This window comes from Melanotaenia boesemani, chromosome 8 (assembly GCF_017639745.1).
Source record: "Melanotaenia boesemani isolate fMelBoe1 chromosome 8, fMelBoe1.pri, whole genome shotgun sequence".
Lineage (NCBI taxonomy): Eukaryota > Metazoa > Chordata > Actinopteri > Atheriniformes > Melanotaeniidae > Melanotaenia > Melanotaenia boesemani.
Window position 1 is genome coordinate 8,974,549 of NC_055689.1, and position 20,804 is coordinate 8,995,352.

A 20,804-nucleotide genomic window follows, 5' to 3' on the forward strand; every position below is an offset into this window, starting at 1 on the left:
AGAAACCTGCACTATATTTTAAGTGAAATTGAAAAATTAATGTAATAAAATAAAACTCTTAATAAAATAAAATTTGCCCTACCTCTGCTCTTCGGAAAAATGTAAGATATTCATTTATGGCTTTGCAGCACCCACTGAAGTTTTTAAAATATTCTCTGTTGGTTTTAAAAGATTTGTTCACCACCTGTAAATCAAACATCAGAAGGAAGAGTGTTCAAAAATCCACATTTTTAAAAGAAGGCAAAAACACCAGAGTTTGAGTAGAATTGACAATTCTTTGTTAAGCCAGTAATAAGAAAACAATACATATCTTCTCGAGAAGGAGGCCTGTTAGCTTAGCTTCTGATCACTAATACACAAAGTGTTGGGAACCTTCGGTTCAGCCAAAAGACCCACCTACCTAAATTATCCTCCTCATTTATAGTGATACAAAGCATTGTGGCTATGTGCGTGCATGTGGTGAGCCTTCATGTGAATGTGTATTTTGCAAGGTGGTCCTTCCTTCTTCCGGGAATTTGATTCCTCCAGGTCCTCCTTTTGGGGTACGTCAGAGCTGAAAAGAAAAAGATACTTTGCTCTGCCCTGTTATCTGTCTGCCTCTCTGTGCTGACCTCCTTCTACCTGTTCCCACCGTTTTACACAAAAGGCTGTACTTTTAATGATTTCTGAGTTACTGGGAAATTCCATTCTGCTAGGAGTGAATAGATAAGCAAAGAGCTGCAGCAATATTTACGATTTACTCCCTACTGGCCATCCAGAACATTGTCAAGGCCGCTAGTTCTCAGCTCTTTTCTCAGTATTGAACTCAGTAACCTTATATGAGTTTATGTGAATGCACCTGCAAAGCAATGATAACAGTTAAGCTGTAGTTCTATTAATTAAAAGCAGAGCCTAATGCATGTTACTAAAATCTAATGATAAAATGTAAATGAATAAATGAATAAGAATGCTTAAATGACTAAATGAATAATAAATGAGTAAATTAATCAAAATGCTTATAAAATATTGGCAACACCACTTACTGCACATCTATTAAGTAAAAAATGGAGCAGTTTTCCTGAAAAATAGCAAATATATTTTTTAAACAAAGGCTGACATTACAAGTCAGGGTGAAATGCAGAACAAAGAAAATCTCAAAAGTACTTAATTAACAACAATACTTGCTTCCCTGACATCTCTACATCACTCTTTACAGATTTTTTGACAAGAAAATCAGCATGTCAACCTTAGATGGTTTTAGACATGAGCGCTGACATGTGACAACATTTCCACTAGCACTAAACAATCTCTCTGATGACGAACTGGTGGCTGGTATGCACACAAATTTACTAGCCAGTTTGCTCAGCCGTGGAAAGTTAACTTTGTGCACTCTCCACCAGGCCAGTGGATCTTCCTCTCCATCGACAGTAGGAGTCATCAGGTAGTTGTCCAGTTCAGCTTTAATGGCATCCTCCAGCTCCATAGTGACAGAAAGAGGAGGGACAACCTTGCTCTTGAAGAAGCTGCCCAGTGACCGCTTTCCCTTCCCTGTGGTGAATGGGTCTGCCTTTGCTGCACCCTGGGGCATGGCATCTGTGGAGCTGAGACGAGACCTCTTTTCCTATAAAACTTAGTGATGAGAGCTGTCAAAGTTTTGCAGTCTGATGTGATTTTGAGCAATTGGGCATTCTGTGTAAACAAAATACCAATCAGTGTAATAAAAATGTCACTTGTATTGATGTGGTATTCTAAACATTACTAAACTACACAAAGGTACCTTTCGTGCCACCTGATCCATTTCGATCTTCACTCGCTCTTTGATGTGTGGGACATTCTCTGCACTTATGTAGTCAGTCTTGAATCTAGGATCAAGGAACGAAGTCATGTCCATTAGCTCCTGTGTGGCTGGATTGCTGTATTTATCTTCAATGTTTCTCATCAGTTCCATTAACTCCAGTCCACACAATAAAACCAAATAGAAAGAAAAAATTTCACCCCTCTTATAATCTGGACTCTTCTCACATAATATGTAGCTCTCACTTAGCCAGGATCACAGAGGTCATCGCTTCCAACAACCATCAGAATGTTTGACTTTACTGTATGTGCATTATAATGAAATCAGGGTTAAATATCAAGTGTTTTTAAGACTTTGCTAGTGTTCTAAGATGTACATGCAGAGAAATGTACACAGTTACCCCCTGTGGTCACAGATTCTGATAGGTCACAGATTTTGGTGTAACACCGGTCTTAAAAGGCACACACATCTATTTAGGGCCTTTTCAACAACTTCAGTCAGAACTTCAGAAGCAAAGAAGAGAAAGGAGGACATCTGGAGTTATTTTAGAGTGAGTCAGTGTAAAAGTTTAAGTTACAAATAAATTATTTTCTAACTACCATTATGACATGAATAATGGTTATAATAACAGCCACTTAGCCAAAAACTTGTTTTCTTTATGAATCAGTGTTTACTTTGCCAGGTGACAGAACTAAAGTTGTTGATATTTCAGAGAGAAGAGATGTTGAGGGAAATGAAGAGGAAGATGAGCTTAAGTTCTCAGAGATAAGACTTGATCTCCCATCAACCTTTGTATGGCCTATGTATCAAACGAAAGCTAAGAATACATCGCAGCTGCGATAAGTACGCAAACGTGTCACTAACAGCAAGTATAACCCAGCCCTTAAGGTTTAACACATTAGAACATTTAACAAAAACTTCTGGACTTCTGGAACAATGGTCCTTTGGTCACAGGAGACCGAAGTGGAAATGTTTGGTAATGATGCACAGCAACAGGTTTGTTGAAAACCATGTGCCAAAGCCCTGTTTCCACCAAATTCAGGCAAAAACTGGGAAAGGTGCTGGAATATTTGATCCAAGCTGTCATACTTTTTTGGGACCCCTGGGTTCCCAATCTTACTGATCCAACCTAAAGGGTGGAGCTTGACACACTGCAGTTCATCGACTGATAGAAAGAATTATCACTTTCCATGCAACTCTGTAATACCCATGAACCCCTCTGTATGTAACTAAAATGACCATAACAGTGCCAACAATCAATTACCTAAAGTAAAGAAGAGTGGCCCATGATTGCCAAACCAATGACAGACACCAGTTCCTAAATCATGACGTTTTATCACACATTTTTTTTTAGTACTTTGGCTTCATTTTTGTTTAATAAATTATGAGGAAGTGTAATATTGTGTTGTTGATCTTCTGAGGTTATACTTGCCTAGTTTTAAAAGCTGGTAAAGACCAGGTGATTTCTTCAACGTTTAACTTGTGGATAATTGAAGCTGTGTTATATTTGCTGCGTTTAGGCTTTCCACTGCAGAGCCAGGCTCTTGACACGCCACCTGCCACCCTCTCTTCATGTCCCTACTCACTTATGAGGTGTATTACCACTCTGACACAGTAGAGGGCGCCATATGTAACGAGGTAATCAGCAAAAGAAATCTATTTGTGGCAGTTGACAGATGTCAACTTGTTTATTCATGCGGATGCTGCAGATTCACTGAGGTACTTCTTGTTCCTTGTTTTTAGGTACCTCTGACCTTCATCTGCTACTATGGATCCCGGCTGGTCCAAGCACTTGCTACGTTTATCTTAAACAAGTGAAAGATGCATTACCGTCACCTACTGGATGGTAGTCTGGAGAAAAAAATGTAAAAAAAATTAAGCAGTGATTTAAGTCTACTATTATCTGTACACAAACTACTGGCTGCCCACTCACTCCCACATTAGTAACTAATGCCATTTGTCCATTTTTTTCACATCTGAAAAGGAAGTTGTGACTGCTAACAAATCTATTTCACATATCCAGAAAATTTATTCTAGATAGGAGGAATGTATTTTTTATATCTGGAAGTGAAAACTCCATACACAGAAATGGAAAAAAGTGTCTCTATTTCTCAAAGTAAAAAGGACATTTTAAATGTTTGAAATTTTCATTTTTGATAGGATGTCATTTTAGACGTCTGGAATGTTCATTTTGACTAGAAAGAACTTAATTAAAGACACTGAAATGCATATCCACTCACAAAAAGTTGTATTTAAAGTTATATAAAAAGGATATTCAATTCTTAAATTAAATTTACAGAAAATGTTCAAAGGTCATACAATACTGAATCATGAATGTGCATCATTTGAAGGACTTTGAATAAATGAATTATGAATGTAGGATATTTAAGTAAAATCATGCAATAGTAATTTCTTTATCTCAAACAATTTACTGAAACAGATTCTAACAACTGCGATGGGTATACCAAAAAATAAAAGCCAACATCTCATATCATGTGTTAGGGGTCATCTTATTGTCATAATCTGTATTATGATGATGAATATGGTTGTTTAAATACAAGTTGCAATTGAACAAGAACATTTAGTAGTTGTTTAATTGCATTTGTTTATTGCAGGTAATCATCTAGTTAGAGAACAGTATGTTGTACAATAAACACTTAAATGTTGTACGTGTGCATTCAAAAGTTTTAAAAAGTCCAATTAAGGCCACCTATACACGTTATAGTGCATTTTAGGTGCATTCTGACATACAATAAGCTGAAAATCCCTAACTTCCTGTGAGTAGCGTATGTTAAAACTGCTCCTCATGGGTTGAAATTTAAGCTCCCTTGGTGTAAGTCCAAAGTTTTACTATTATCACTTTATATTTAGCTATCAAAACACTCCGAGGATGTTTTTAGTCTCTCATTCTCTCCCACAGTGTCATTCCTCTTTTCTTCTGTGTCCATTACAATTATGGTCAATTATGCAAATTAGGTGGTGACTTTTAGGACAGCCAATAGCTACTTTCTTTACTGAGGCTTTTGCATCCGGGTCCAGCTAACTGTTCCGCCTCGCGCGTCACTGGCGGACGCGAACCCATCACGGCAGCAGCTGTCATGTGAATGAGTAAGCACAGTAGTTTTCCGTAGTTTTATATGTGAAATGGAATCAGTTATGAACAAAGGGGAGAGATTGGAAGGAAGTGTTAGCAAAGTTTCAGAGATGAGTGATGAACTCGGCAACAGTTTTCCTCAGCCAGGAGTTCATCCATTGTTTATTTTTAGCTTAGCTAGCTTGGTCAGGATGCTAAAGTTAGCTAAAGAAAATGTGTGGGGATTTTGACACCTACATCGACACTTCCAGGGCTTTACAATTTTACAGCTTAAAAAGTCGATGTGACTTATATATGTACTGTAATGCTGCTGTTTTGATAAGTTGCAACGTAGTTTGTGATTGCTTCGGCAAAAACTCAGTCATCGGTCAGTCCTGTTTCATGTAGCGCTAGCTAGTCGAGAGGAGCCCTGTATCAAAACGGAGTTTTTTTTTACTATTATTCTTATTTTTGACAGGGATTTTGGTAGTCAGATTTTCAGAGCATTAAATGTGAAAACAAACAAAACAAGCAAATGATCATATTTGTTTTTATGCTGAGCTTCATTTAGTTATTTGAACATCAGTTTAATGTGTTTCATTTTAGTTTGGCAGGCGTGTGAGTTACAGCAGCTATGATATTAATGGTTTGGATTCATTTTCTTATTTAGTGTCTGGTAGTCACTGTTCTCTGTGCTGCAGGTTATTGCCTGAAGTGGAAGGGATCCATGTCTTCTCAACGTGCCAACAAATTGTCAAAGGCCTCCAAGAAAAATACAAAGAAGAGTCCTAAACCAGATGTGGAAGTTATCCAGCGTAGAGTGATAGATTGGAGAGTGAGGACATATTTGAACCAAGTTAAGGCTGATGATAACGTAGCTGACGTGGATGAGGAAAAGGACTGTTACATTGTCTACACCTGTAATGGAAAACATGATGGTGATAAGGACAGAGGAGAAGCTGCAGAGATAACTGATAATGGACTGGATGAGTCAGATGAAGACGGTGACTCCGAATGCAGCAGCATAGCTTCTGGTCCCTCCTTACATCATGCCACCTCCAAGAAGCTGAAGACTTCTTGGCTCCTGTGCTCAGCCTGTCGCAAGCTCTATAAGATGGCAAAGGGAACAACAGCACCAGTGAAAAACAAACTCTACGACAACGGTTAGTTCACATATGGCTTGTTTATGCAACATAAAGTGTATACTTAAAAAATGTTGCTCTATTAACCGTCTCTTTGTTTGGTGTCCTCATCAGATCCACAGTCCCTGACCTGTGACCAGTGGGTGCTGATCAAAAAGTGGATGCCAAGAAAACTGCCTAATACAAGACAGTTAGACCACTTGTGTGTGTTTACAGTTGCTGGCTTTGAAACTGAATTGTGTTGCCCAAATTCATTCCACTTGTGTGTTTTCTCAGAAGGCGTTTGAAGCGTGTACGGCTGAATAAGGACAAGGAAAATCGTTTAGGAATGGGAGCAACATCAACCTGCTCGAGGCCACATATTTTCCTTCAGAGGTGATGCTTTGGTGAACATGTCAAATCACTTCCCCTTGTTTTAATATAAAATTAATCAGTAGTTTGTGATTGTTTCAGGAACCTCAGACAATGTACCACAGTGCGAGCAAAAAAGAAGAGAAAGAACGTGAACGTGAGAAAGAGAACAAGAAATGACTCCCAGGATTCCCGTAATGCTAAGCAGCAGCGTCTTCAAAGCAACAATCACCACGAGCTCATCAGTATTAGTTGTCTGGATGACTCTCCAAACAACTCTTCAAGCAGCTGGAGTTGTGGCAGTCAAGAAATCAAAAATCAGGCTAATAGAGGTCAGACTGCTGAGGTGATTCCCTCTCAGATAGCCCTGGAAACCATCAAGCAAAAAGATGTCGGAGCCAAGCAGGAAGCACCAAAGAAGATGTCTGGGTTCAGACACCTGCTTGCTCAGTTGCGAGGGAACATGATTGTCAGAGAAAACTGTTAGCAAGGTCACTCAGATGTTTACTTTAAACTACTAGCTTCACCTCTCCTGATAAGTTATTGTGGATTGTTGTTATGCAGCCTGCTCTGTTGGTTCCATGTATCGGAAAATAATCGACAAAGAACCAATACAATGCCATGCTGTTGAGGTTTTTTTATTATTATTATTCTCATATTTCAAAATTGATTGTGTTTAAAATTTCACACACCTTGAAACTGAATAAATTTTGGTTTTTTTTCCCCCAACATTGATTTTTATCATAGGCCTTTAACAAAGAAATTAACATTTGCATCAGTAAAATGAAAAAAAAAATTATATAAGCTGTGTGTTAGTTAAAAATAACTCTTTTTTTGTGTGTGCAATATTTTTGGGACTTTGTACTAATTTCAAGAGAATGATACTCAGTTTGCAGTCTCAAAATGTTTCAGAAATGTCACATTAATTCTTTGTAGTCAGTTATGTTGATGGTATAGTGGAAGTAGTGGTTTTAGACAAGTTTTCTGTTGTTGGAGACAATGTACTACAGCGCAATGGGGCAAATGCTGAATTTTGTTACCTTTGGATTGAAAATTAAAAACCCAAAAATAAGCAATAAACGAAAAACATGGTTCAATTTCTGCTTCACATATTCCTGACATGGCTCTACGGAAATTTAACTAAGACTAAGAAATGTTGATATTTTGCTTCACTGTTTCACAAAAGCTTGTGTTATCACCTTTATAGTATTTTAACAAGTTATATTAAAATATGACTTCAATATTAATGTTGAAGAATGAAGTCATATGTGGAAATGTGTTGTTGCAGGCTGCTTAAATTCACCCTGCAGCCTTCATTTATTTGCATCAATTCAAAATTCTTTAACTTAAAAAAATGTTTCATGACTCTTTATTTCTTTCTTTTCATTCTTTTTATTTTTTTGTTAGGAACCTACTTAACTGAAAGAACTGGCCCAGAAGTATCTTAGTAGCCATTATGAAATCAAATTAAATGAATAAAACATACTGAAGTGTCTACATAGTCAAGAAAGCAACTTTGATGTTTCCTGAAATTCTCCGTTATGGAAAACGTTGGTTTATCCTAAAGCTAGTGTCGTCTGTGTTGGGGTTATTCTCTTTAATACCACTTGGTGGTGCCATCTCTAATCATAATCCCAATCCAGTGTTTACCAAGTAGACTGCAGCAGACAAAGACTCACAGGAGGGTTACCAGCATCTTCCCAGGACAAACATTTTATATATATATATATATATATATATATATGACTGAAAACAAACTTTAAAGTTTAACCGCCTGTAGTGAAGGTCTCTCCTGCTCCAACAAACTTGTTTCAAAAGAAATTGACCCAACAGCTTCTTGTCAAGCACAATGAACCCTTAGTTTGATTTAGGTGTGTTCCACCTGGGAAACTTCTTAAACCTGTTGGGCAGTTGTTCTAGAGCAGTGTTTCTCAGTCCTGGTCCTCAAGACCCACTGTCCTGCATGATTTAGATCAGGGAACATCCAGACCTCTCAGGCCGGTGTTCTGCAGGTTTCAGATATTTCCCTGCTGGGATACACATGATTCAAGTGAAATGGTTTTCTAACCACTTGTTGTCAGGCTCTGCACCAGCCGTTTAATGACCCTATAATTTGATTCAGGTGTCTTGCAGCAGAGAATCGGCTAAAACCTATAGGATACTGGCCCGAGAGGTCCGGAGTTGGTTTACGAACTTTAACACACAAGCCTGAAACGAATGACTGATTAACAGGCTTGCAAAGAACTTAACAAGGAAGTCCATTAATCTGAATAAAAATGTGTTGCCAAAGAGCCCACAATACAGCAGTGGTTCTCAACCTGGGGCCCGGGACCCCTCCAAGGGGGTCCACAAAGATCATAGGGGGTTCCAGAGGGTATGACCATTCAGAGCCATTCTGATTAAAAATCAAGACCATGTCCACACAGAGTCGAGATGTGCGCCTGCTTAAGTTTTTTGTTTAATCATCTGGACATTTTATTTATACTGAAAACTTTAAAATCAGATCTCAAAGTGAAGAAATGGGGGTCATCAAAATCTGTCACACAATATTTTAACACACGCATCCTTGGTTAAAAAAAATAATACAAAAAGCCACTTTAAAGGCTACAACTTGGTCATCCAATCAATTTTTGTCTGTGTTCTGGGGTTCTGTGAAGTCAGTGAGCAGGTGGAGCTACAGTAATGGAGCACTTCATGTCTGTCCTGGTCAACTTGTTTTTTCCTGCAACATTTGAGTAATAAAACATGTCTGAAAAGCACAACAGAGCAGATGATTTGTCCTTTAAAAAAAAAATAAAATAAATAAGACTATATATTCAACTTTCGCTTTATCAAAGGGCAGGACTCAGCCAGAAAACTGCATTTATGGTGAGAATCTCAATGAAATGAAAGTATAAAACTAAGCATGGTTTAAGTATGAGGTCCACGGCTTTTTAGTATTTTCATGAAGGGGATCCTCAAGGAAAATAGGTTTGGAACCACTGCTCTAGTGGACCCGATTTTCAATTCCCTGGAATAAGTAGAGACATAAGGTATGGACATCACATGACATTCATTATTAGGACACAGCAGAACAGACACAGGTGTAATGATACTTAAGATCCAAGAAAGAGCCAGTATACATAATAATACAGCTTTTTAATCAGTGTGATTGATTATTGTATTTTTATTGTGTGTTTGCTGTAATGAGACATAAACATGAAACGTTCACTCTTGTAATCCCAGTTAAAATGGATCTTTGAAGGCACTTTTCAAACATACGTAGTTAACAAGTTGCATAGAAAATGTTGCTTAAAATAGATATAAAAATAGACTTTTTACACCAGTCCAAATGTTTTCCCAAAACTGCAGTGTTAATGTTTTGAGATTGTAGCGCTGATATTGAATGTTGAGGAAGGGTGGGGAAAGTGTGAGGCAGATAAGGGGCTGGGGGTTCAGTCTTGACATCTGAAACAGTTTCTTTTCCTCTCTCACATTTTTTTTCTGTTTACTTATGGGATTAGTGAATTAGGAGAGGAATGGGGATTTACAGTCAGAGCAGTCAGGAAATGGTCCACTGAGACTTGAGTCTGCATCACAGATAGATGAAATATTTCTATAATTTATTAACATACTGAGCAGTTTGAGTGTTTTTAAATAATGTAGGTCTCATTTACACCTTTACATGTAAAACCCCCAATTTTTCCTTTTACGTTTTTTAAAAAAGTTGAATTTACACAACAGCAAAATGAAAACTACCTCCATGCAGACTGAAAATGCAAATACTGGAAACAATGTAGGGAGCAAGCCAGACCTGTAGTGGGTGATAAAACTTTGCAATGACACATCCATTGTATGCACTACCGTACAACCTCATCAGACCTGAGGACCAACCACTTTTTCCAAACAGGGGATCCCAAGATAATTTAAGGGGGTCACCAGATCATTGATTAAAAAAAAAAAAGCCTACCTTTATCAAATAAATTTAGGATTTTTATCAGGGATGTTAAAATTAAGACAATGAGTTAATGCAAAGAGATTAATCTGTGAAAAATAAAAAAGTAAATTTGTTACCACAATTAACGTAATAATATTAATGCAAATAAATAACAAAAATTAACCCTATTGAGCCTAAAATGACATGTTTGATACATACAGTTTCTGAGACATTTTCTTCACTTTATAATATAAACTTTGCTTGAAAACCTGTTGAACACAATCTGATACTCGTCTTCTGTCCCCTTCTAGATACCAGGAAGCAGATTACACTATGACATATCACATGGGAATAAATGGTAAATATCCCCCAAAAAACTGTTAATTTTTTGTTACATTTTGTTATAGGGCCAGATAAAGACCTCATATTTAAGAAAACAGACTTTTCTTACCATTTTTTTTTCATGGGTCAGGCCTTAAAGGGTTAACACATTAATTAATGCATTTTAATTATTAATATTAATGTTTTAATATATAAAAAGCATTAATATTATAATGTGTTAATTGAGTTAATGCATAAACAACAAATAAGGCCTGTTCTACTCAGAACATAATTAAAAATGGAAATTTGGCATCATTTCAGTGAGAGAAGATTTTGGGCATAGATGCTTACAGCGGTGAACGGAATCCACTAAAAAACACTAGATCCATCTTGTTTATGAAGTTTCTGATAGTTTTCCAGCTTTACATTTAGAATTTTTTCATCCAGAATCAGTCATCGGATGCTATTTTTAAAATCCAAATTTGGCATTATCTCAGCAAGAAAAGCTGGTACAGGTCTTTGTCAGAGCTGTTAACATAATCCACCAAAAACAGTTTATCTTTCTTATTTATGAAGATTGAGGCGTTGAGGGGATCTGGTTTGGTGGCCTCGGGATTGGGTCTCTGCTTTTTGCACATAATCTGGTTCTGTTGGCTTCATCAGGATGTGATCTTCAGCTCTCACTGGAGCAATTCGCAGCCAAGCGTGAAGTGGTTTGGGATAAGAATCAGCACCTCCAAATCCAAGACCATGGTGGACCAAGGGTGAAATGGTTTCTCTGGGTCAGGAATGAGGTCCTACCCTAAGTGGAGGAGTTCAAGTATCTAAGGGTCTTGGGGGTAAGAAGCTTGGTGATCCAGAAGGGGCTCAGAATAGAGTCACTGCTCCTCTGCATCGAGAGGAGCCAGACAAGGTGGCTTGGGCATCTGGTGAAGTTTCCCAGACATGTCCCACCGAGAGGAGACCCCAGGCAAGACCCAGGAACTACAAGAACTACATCTCTCGTAGTTCTTGTAGTTCCTAAGCCTGGGCACACCTTGGAATCCCCCCAGTAAATGTGGCTGGGGAGAGGGAAGTCTGGGCTTCCCTGCTTAGGCAGCTGCCCCTTAACCCAACCTTGGATAAGTGGTAGAAAATAAATGGATGGATGGATTCAGCAGCACAAACAGAACACAGAGGTCGACCATTGTTTTTTTCTCATGCTGTTTGTGTGTGAACAATCAGTCACAGACAAACAGGGCCTGAGTGCACAAATGCAAGATGACAGACGTCATTGTCACCAAAAGATTCTAGTTTGTGTTTACAGGGACAGGATTTGCCTTGCGTTTTAAGAAAATTCAACTCTGGAGCCTCTTCTCAAACTTTAGCTGTTTCCTCCACCTAATACTCTGTTACCGTGGAAACAAGAAGCCAAAACTCAACAAAACCTATGCGTTTTCAGGATCATCAACAGGCCTTAAACTCAAGTTTTTGCTGCTTTAACTCTCAGTTTTTATTATCTCACATTTTATTATGTGTTTTCAAATTTAATATAAAATCAATTTAAACAAAAACAACAAAAAAAATAAAAAAAAACACTAAAGAAGTTGATAATAACTCTGCTGACTCCATCTTGCTCAGTAGAGTTAAGACTAGATGACGGCCAATTATTTCGCTCTGAGAAAAGTGACACACTCATATCACAAATACACACTTGATGCTCCACTGACTGGGAAAGATCGGAGGGAGTCTAACAGTTGTGTGTTTACCAAAACTGAGGAGAGGAAGGCTGATAACAGTCTCACGTTCATTCAAAGGATAACCGACTCTGTCTCCACTCCGCTTGTTTGTCTGTCTTTCTCATACAAGTCTATGTATACCTGCTTACAGTGACGCACACAGAACAAGTATGTTCACACTCTGGTGAGAGTTGTTACTCCTGCTGCTTATTCTGTTTTAACCAAGCATGGAGTGTGGAAAGATACACGCAATCACACACAGATTACTTTGTCTGATTCTCATCTGCATTCTTTTCTGTTGCCAATAGGTCCTGATGACTACAAGCCAGAGGTCTCAGGGCTAAAACAATTCAAACAGCACGCACACACATAACAACACAGCATCCTGTGATAGATCCACTATCAGCACCTGACACCTCGAAAACAGGAAAAAAAAACTTTTTCAGCAGGCTCACAGATGTGTTGGAGTGTTTGGGGGAGGAGCATGAAAACTACTATAAAACCTCCTCAGAGTGAAGTCTTGGCTTCACTCCACTTAGAAAGGAGAGAAGCAGTCTCCATCATGTCCTACTTTGAGGTAAGGGAAGCTTTGTCAAGCATGGGAACTCTAAAGGAACTTTCACAAATCTGTGGTTTCCTTTTCTTCATTACTATTTATCTTCTGTCTCCAGCATATCGTTTTGGACTACGACTACAATGACACAGGTTCTGGTTCTGGCTCTGGTTCTGGGGAGGTGGGAGTGGGACTGGAAGAGCCTTGTGATATAGAACGTGTGATGACAGATGAGCTTCAGCAGGTCTTCTTGCCTGTGGTCTATTCACTCATCTTCATCCTGGGCATCACCGGGAACGGCCTGGTCGTCGTGGTGCTGGGCTGTCAACGCAGGTGAGAGGATCGGTGAAGGACTGATGGTGGAAGCTTTGACTCCAATGAACTACTTCATGTTTGTCATAAAAGGTGAGAAGTGAGTGTGACTGGATTTCTCTCTGTCTGCAGGTCTAAATGCAGCCTAACAGATCGGTACCGCCTCCATCTCTCTGCTGCTGATCTCCTTTTTGTTCTGGCGCTGCCTTTCTGGGCTGTGGATGCAGCTCTGGCTGACTGGCGTTTTGGAGCTGCAGCCTGCATTGGTGTGAATGCAATCTACACCGTCAACCTGTACTGCAGCGTGCTCATCCTGGCATTTATCAGCCTGGACCGTTACCTGGCAGTGGTCCGGGCCACAGACACAAACACTGGTGGGCTGAGGCAGCTGCTGGCACACAGACTGGTGTATATAGGTGAGAAGCAATTGAATATTTTATTTATTCTCATCTGACTTCTCATACCTGCAGCCTCTTACCTCTTTTTACTTTCTTTTGCTCTCTGCAGGAGCTTGGATGCCTGCTGCCCTGCTTGCAGTGCCAGACTTGATATTTGCCCGAACTCGGGAAGGAGGAGAGGGATCCACTCTTTGCCAGCGATTCTACCCAGAAGACAACGCTCCTATCTGGGTCGCGGTCTTCCACCTCCAGCTTGTCCTGGTGGGTCTGGTGATTCCCGGTCTGGTTCTCCTGGTGTGCTACTGTGTCATCGTCATCAGGCTGACCCGAGGCCCGTTGGGGGGCCAGAGGCAGAAGCGGCGAGCTGTCCGGACCACCATCGCATTGGTGCTGTGCTTCTTTGTGTGCTGGCTCCCTTATGGAGCAGGCATCTCTGTGGATGCTCTGCTTCGCCTGGAGGTCCTTCCACGGAGCTGCAGGCTGGAGGAGGCTTTGGGCATGTGGCTTGCGGTGGCTGAGCCCATGGCTTTCGCACACTGCTGCCTGAACCCACTACTTTATGCTTTCCTGGGAGCTGGGTTCAAAAACTCAGCCCGCAGAGCCCTCACTCTGAGTCGGGCCTCTAGTTTGAAGGTTTTACCTCGGAGACGTCCAGGGACCTCTACGACCACAGAGTCCGAGTCCTCAAGTTTACATTCCAGCTAATGTTTCTTTGTGCTGTGTGTGTGTGTGTTTCTATCAGTGTGTTGTGTATACTGTATATATGTGAAGAAATTTAGACAGAGTATCTGATAAAAAGAGCAGTCTGCTGGTTCATGACTTTTCTCCACTGTGACATTTCTCTTGTAAGTAGTGTTAATATGAAGCTCTGTTCAAATACTGTTGTACATTTTTGTAATAAATAAACAAATTACTCACCTTTGTGAAAATGGCTTTTCTATTTTTTCCTTCTTTCCTTCCTGATAGAAACTGTGTGAATTCCAAGCTTGCACAATCACTCAACCACATCAAAAGCCACCCTCACTAGCTCTGATAAATGTTATTAAAACTCCCATTGCAAATAATTCCAGTCCGGTATGAAGCTCACTAATTAGAGGAGGGGTGAAGTTTGTCAGTTTAATCACAAAAAAACACACTGAGCAGTAACAGGAAATGTGAAATAGAAAGATTAAAAGCCAGAATCAAGTGTATTTCTTCTTAATCCCTGCTATCAGCTGCCACTGTCTCAAACCTTAAATTATAATTACTCTTTGGAAATATTCCTTTATGTTTTGTGGCAGAGGTGGTGATTCATGATTGCAGATCTTAAATGAGATAAGAAAAAAATCCACTGGATAAAGGGATTATTAATCTCATTAACCATCAGCTTGTCTGCCTTTGAATGAAATCATAACCATCCAGCTGTCTGGCACCTGAATTCATTGATCCAGAACACGAACACAGCAAGTGCCTACTGAAAAACGAAACTCTGCCTAAGGTGTGACGTGTGATAGCCAGGTGTGTGAAACATAGGGTGTGTGTGGATGTGGATCTGTGAAGGTTTATGTTGATCATATAAACAGTTTGTTCCTTCTACATGAGAGAGGAGGAAACATGACAGGATTCATTTCCAGCACTTTTAATGCTCACACACACACAGAAGTGCTTCCCACATGCTTACTTCCACTTGGAAGTGAGAGAAACAGAAGCTGGAAGTTTACTGTGTCCTGTTTCCTGGAGCAATGATGAGAAGAGGAGGAGGAGATGATGAAGAAGTGAGTTGTGTGAGAGAGATAGAAAGGATACATGGGCTGCAGTAAGTGAACACGACAAATCAGCTTATGGAAGTGGGAGTAGTTCACATCATAAATCATTAAGTACAACCAGCCATCAAGTGGCTTGTATATGTATGGAAATGTATATACTAGAGAGGTATAAGTGGAAAACACACTTACCTGGGGCCTTATTTGTTTGTCATCCTTCCTACCCCCATTTTTGCTCAACACATTCACAGATACATACACACACACACACACACACACACACACAATTCACTTCTATTCATAGTGTATTCAAAACAGGAAAGACTTCCTGCAGCTCATTTTAGGAAAAACAAGCAGCTTAAACAATTAAACACCCGAGCAGCTTTGCACTCATTGACACAAACTCCACCAGTTTGCTAAGGTCTGAGAAAACTTCACAAATAGCCAACTAATGCTGTTTATTCTCATAAAATAAATCACATCACTTCATTTCACTTCTACATATAAATATTTTCCTTAGATTTTTTAGACACAGTAAGCCTTTTAGCTCATCCTGAATCCATCATCTTATTCTTCCTGAAAATATTAAAAGAGTAAAAACAATCCAACTAATTTCAGTCATTTCAGCTAAAGCTTTCACCATGGAAATGTGGGCTTATTCATTCATCTCTGCCATCCAGACTACAATATCACAACACTGGATTAGCTCTGCCTTCATCCTTTGCTAAACTTGTGGTGTGTTTTGTTTTCCTAGTTCACCATGGAGTGGATATTCAGCAATGATCATTAATATTCCAAGTCATAAGAAACAGGAACACTAAGTTCAAAGGGATCTGTGGGCTGTTTAAGGAAGCTTTGAACAATGCTCCATCAGTTCACATTCAGCTGAATAGCAACAACCTAAACCTTGCATACATTTGCTCCCACATTAGTAGGACTTCTTGTCTAATTGGATTTCGGTGCGCTATATCCTCACCAATGACACTTGTTTAAGCATTCACTATTATCTTGATTGTTTAAGTGCACTGTGAGGTTTGCTTATTGACCCTGGCCTTCTGGAAAAACCCATTGTTAGTCGTGAGAATACTGCTTTGTAGCCATGCCATTATGTTTAACACAACAGAGTTGATGTGGTGACCTAAAATAAAATAGATTTGTGAATGAGAAGCGCTGCGAGTCCTGATCTCCTTTAAACTGAGTCATTTCAGTTTAAAATTTACTGTACATGAGTAAATTCCACCAAAGCAAAGGCAACGTGTCACACCCTACATGCCACACCAGGAAATGAGTGTCTTTTTTACTTCTCCATATCCTGTTTCTTTTACATCTGTTTGCACGATTGTATTGTGTGTCATCTTTTACAATGAACCTGGCATCATCAAAGGTTTCATCGCTCTGTGCAAGCTGGTTTTGTGTCCTCCATGCAATAATGTTACTAAAGGCAGTCATTTACTTGCTGTGTGTGAGGCTGAATGTGTTATTATAACAGGCAAAACCCTAAATCTGAAAAAGCAGAAACAGATTGCACTGCTTAGCTAATTTCATTAACAATTTTTTTCCACAAACATTAAACATAACAAAGGAACTATCAACTCTTACAATTGAAAAGGCATCATCAAAGGGTGAAAAGGGTTTTAGAGCAGCATGTTCTCCCATCAAGATGTTTTTTTCTGAGGGAATTCCTTGTATTTATCTCAACTGTATGGCTTTGTAGGCCAAGGTCACCCAAAAGATCCACCAACTGGCCTTTCGATTCCCATATGTTTAAAGGCTGTTGTTTACACTTCTGAACACGCCCTAACAACAGCTAATTCAGCATCCGTCTCGTATCCTACCTGTACTCTGATCTCTCAATCCAGTAAAACTCAGTCCATTGATGGCTCTTCTTTTCTCTCTTGTTATGAAGGGCGGTTTCTCAGCATCAGAATACTACAGGGCACTGATAGCTCCAGAAATGTACAAATGTCACTGTGCCATTAAAACGAGTCAGAAACACACGTTTTTATAGTCAGAAAGCTACATAGTGTTATTTTAAAAGAAGAGGGGATGGTACAGAGTGGTGAACATGGTTCTTTATTTGAGATGTGTTTCTACCATCAGATTCAATTATCTCATTTTGTTATGGTTCACATAGTGGTTTCTGGTTCTTATGTTTGGTTTTTGTCTGTTTTTGTTTGTTATGCCTCAATCTTGGTTTATTAGTTCTGGTGTTTGTCGTGTTTAGTTGCTGTTATGATTATGGTCTAGGTTTTTGTCGTGTTTAGTTCTATCTTGCTCTTAGTTTAAAGTTCTGGGTTTTTGTCATGTTTAGTTTCCATAATGTTTACGTTTTAGATTTTCGGCTTTGTCCTGTTTAGTTCAGTTTTCCTGTTTTCCATCATGTGCTCAGTTTTCTGTTCCTTGCTCGTTATTTCACCTGGTTTGATTTCTCATTCTCTTCACCTGCTCCTCATTACTCTCTCTGTCTACAAATACTCCATGGTTTTCAGTTTGCTTTGTCAGATCCTTATTTGGTTTATCCCTGTCGTGTGTGGCTCCCTGTCCTGAGTTTAAGAAAATAAACTTACTTGTCACCGACACTGTTCTGCCTCCTGCCTTGACTGCCTGCATTTGGCTTACTTGTGCCATTCGTGACACATTTTCAGCATTTATATTTGTTTTCTTTGCTTTATGTAAGATATTCTGTTTTATTGACCTTTTACACAGCATCCACTTTTATTTTGGATTGGAGTTGTACATGCAGTGCCTGTATGTAATTGTATGTACACGTTCTGTAATTTGGTGTTCAACTTCTGCATTACCAATGGACCTGATGTTGTGATGCGTGTGAGTGTTTGCAAGACTTTTTGTATGTGTGTGTGTGCCTACAGATGGCCAGTTTCCCTCATATTCAGACAGAATGAGTTTCCTGCTGGTGAACAATTGTGGGAACACCAGAGGTCAAGACAAAAGATGAAATAAAGTGACTGGGTTGCATCCAAGTGGCCTGCAATAACTTCCTTCTTTGTTCCTGGTGGGTTCATACAATGTGACAGGTGAAACCAATAGCCGGCCAGGAGTGTTTGTATTGACCCCAGCAGGTGTAGTCGTGAGAATGATGTGGGAAAAATTAGAAATAGAAATCAATGGAACTGTAAAGCAGAACTCACAGATGTTCCTGGTGCTGATTGCTTTGCGAGCAGCCTGCAGATTTTCTTTTTTAGAGGCTTCGTTAGCGTTTTCTAAAAGTCTGAATAGTTAAAAGGCTCTGTATTACTTTACTAATTCATGTTGTGATTTGGTGTTTAAGTGTTTTTATATATGAATATATAAACTTTTCTGGATCTTTTTTAAATTAATTGTGATTTTATCATCATCATGGGGTTGCTCTTTAACTGATTCTCTGATTGATATAAAATCTCTTGCTTGTGATGCACAGTTTGTATTTATAATTGTAGGCTGTTTAGTTTGACTTTTCCTGGTTGATTGTTTCTTTGCCCCGAATGAAAACACAAACCTCCCACATTCAGTTATCTTCCTCAGAGGTTTTTAGAACTGAAGTTGGAAAAATAACAACAAAACTCAAATTTTAGTCACCCAGTTATCATTTCATGGTTGGTATCTAAGGAGAAAAGACGGGCATAAAGCATAATCATATCATTTTGGTGACTCTTCAGATGTTACCTAACACTAAAGCTCACGACTGAATGTCAGAAAATTGCTGTAATTTCCTAGTTTCATCTCGGAAAAACAGTTACTGTGGTTAGTTGAACTGTGGATTGCAATTATTCCTGTTTTTCTACAGATAAAACAGTCGTCTCACAGAAGTGATTAAGAACTGGTTTCAAGATAACTGCTTTGTTCAACGAGCCGATTAGCAAACCACCATGAAAGTTCAAAGAAGGAAGCCGTGCAGACAGACCGGTCAAGTTGGACTGATTATCTGCAAAAGACTTCTGGGATAAAAAACTGGGAACAACCACACAGTACACATACCACCAGTTACATAAGCAACAACAAAACAAAAATAAACAGGCAAATACCCCACTGTATGTTTTACTATATCAACAATTTATCAAGCCAAATTGACAAAAACTATTCGAAATTTGCACATCAACAAAATACAGAACATCACTGACTGTATGAGGGGTTGTATGAAATATGCTTTCATTATATACACCAGGATTAAACTATATGGGTTTATAAATGATGCAATATATCACAATAAGTTGTCATTAGTAAGCAATAGTTTATTTAAATATTTGGTGGTGGAACTAATATTAGGAAAACACATTTATTTATTATTTATTTGATGGTTTGCTTGCTTGCTTGAGTGTTTTTAACTGGCATGACGTTATTGTGAATAATGAGTGTTGGGTGTTGACTGCCACCCAGTGGTCACAGTCTGGAATTGCAGCTGTTAATTTGTTAGATTCACGCATGAAAAGATGATTGTATTCAATTTAGAAATATTGATACTACTGTTTTACCTACAGACCGCTTAAATCAAACCAAGATCTGTTCTTGGACTGAACATGCTATGATGGCATGACATGGCAACGTTGTCAGCTTTTGAAAATGTTCTCCACTCGTAAATATTTTTTTTTTATTATTATCTTGAGATGTTTTATATCCCTAGACCATATGCATCAGCAATCTTCTTTCTGAAGACCCCAGAGAGTCATTTGGATCCCAGTATGGTGGGCATATAGTAAGGAGCAAAACAAACTAAATGTCTGAGGATTAAATAAGACAAGCTCTTCCAAAGTATTGGGCAATAATTTACCAAATCTAATCTATATCTAGTCATTTGTATCAGATATACTAAACCTGAAATCGATTCTAGCTTGAAGGTCAATATTTGGTATAGCCATCTTTATTCTTCAACACGGTCTTAACCCTTTTAGACAAGTTTTCTTGTGATTTCTTTAAAGAGTCTTCAGGAATAGTTCGCCACCCTTCCATGGGGGATTCAGTGAACAGTGCATGGATCGGATGAAGGCTGTAATGTTTTTTTTTTTTTTTATTTTTATTTATTTTTTTTTTGTCATATTTCTCAACATCTGTCCCAGATACTGTTTATCTGATATCAATAGTTAACATTGAGATATGTAAGGTCTTTGGCCATGGCTCCAAAAATCTCCTTGTTGGTGCAAAAATACTATTTTATGCTTATATTTCAGTGTCTTTTTTACTAATGCAACTGAAACGGGAACATATGTGTGTCTTTATGACAGGCAAGTATATGGTTTAAGATACCAGTTAAGAACTGGATCTTACTTATAAGTTGTCTAAAGTTAACACGACACTAGTTCATCCATTGATATGTATCTTGGCTGGAATGATTCGGGTCAGTGTTAAATGGTTTAACAAACAGAAATACACATTTCTCAGCCAAAGAAAAACTTTGAAAGACTCCATGAAAGTTTGAAGAAGAACTCCGATGAAAACTAGTTGCACTGAAGTTGAACTGTCAGATTTTATGGCGTATACTAGTTTTTCACAACGGTCAATACTTCGAAATG

General features: G+C 38.8%; 2 protein-coding genes across 6 annotated transcripts; both read left to right on the forward strand.

Moving 5' to 3' along the window:
• Positions 1–4,786: 4,786 nt before the first annotated feature.
• Positions 4,787–7,412, forward strand: si:ch211-227n13.3. Of its 5 annotated transcripts, none has more exons than XM_041992932.1 (5): positions 4,787–4,882; positions 5,549–6,010; positions 6,104–6,191; positions 6,266–6,364; positions 6,443–7,412. In XM_041992932.1, the coding sequence occupies exons 1-5, from the start codon at positions 4,879–4,881 to the stop codon at positions 6,825–6,827; spliced, it is 1,038 nt and encodes a 345-aa protein (XP_041848866.1). In that variant the 5' UTR covers positions 4,787–4,878; the 3' UTR covers positions 6,828–7,412. The 5 variants fall into 5 exon arrangements, with proteins under 5 accessions (XP_041848866.1, XP_041848867.1, XP_041848868.1 ...); XM_041992933.1 differs by having other exon boundaries at positions 6,269–6,364; XM_041992934.1 differs by having other exon boundaries at positions 6,104–6,179.
• A 5,338-nt stretch (positions 7,413–12,750) lies between these two features.
• Positions 12,751–14,480, forward strand: LOC121644756 (C-X-C chemokine receptor type 4-like). Its single transcript, XM_041992930.1, has 4 exons — positions 12,751–12,872; positions 12,967–13,181; positions 13,293–13,576; positions 13,668–14,480. The coding sequence occupies exons 1-4, from the start codon at positions 12,753–12,755 to the stop codon at positions 14,261–14,263; spliced, it is 1,215 nt and encodes a 404-aa protein (XP_041848864.1). The 5' UTR covers positions 12,751–12,752; the 3' UTR covers positions 14,264–14,480.
• Positions 14,481–20,804: the final 6,324 nt, after the last annotated feature.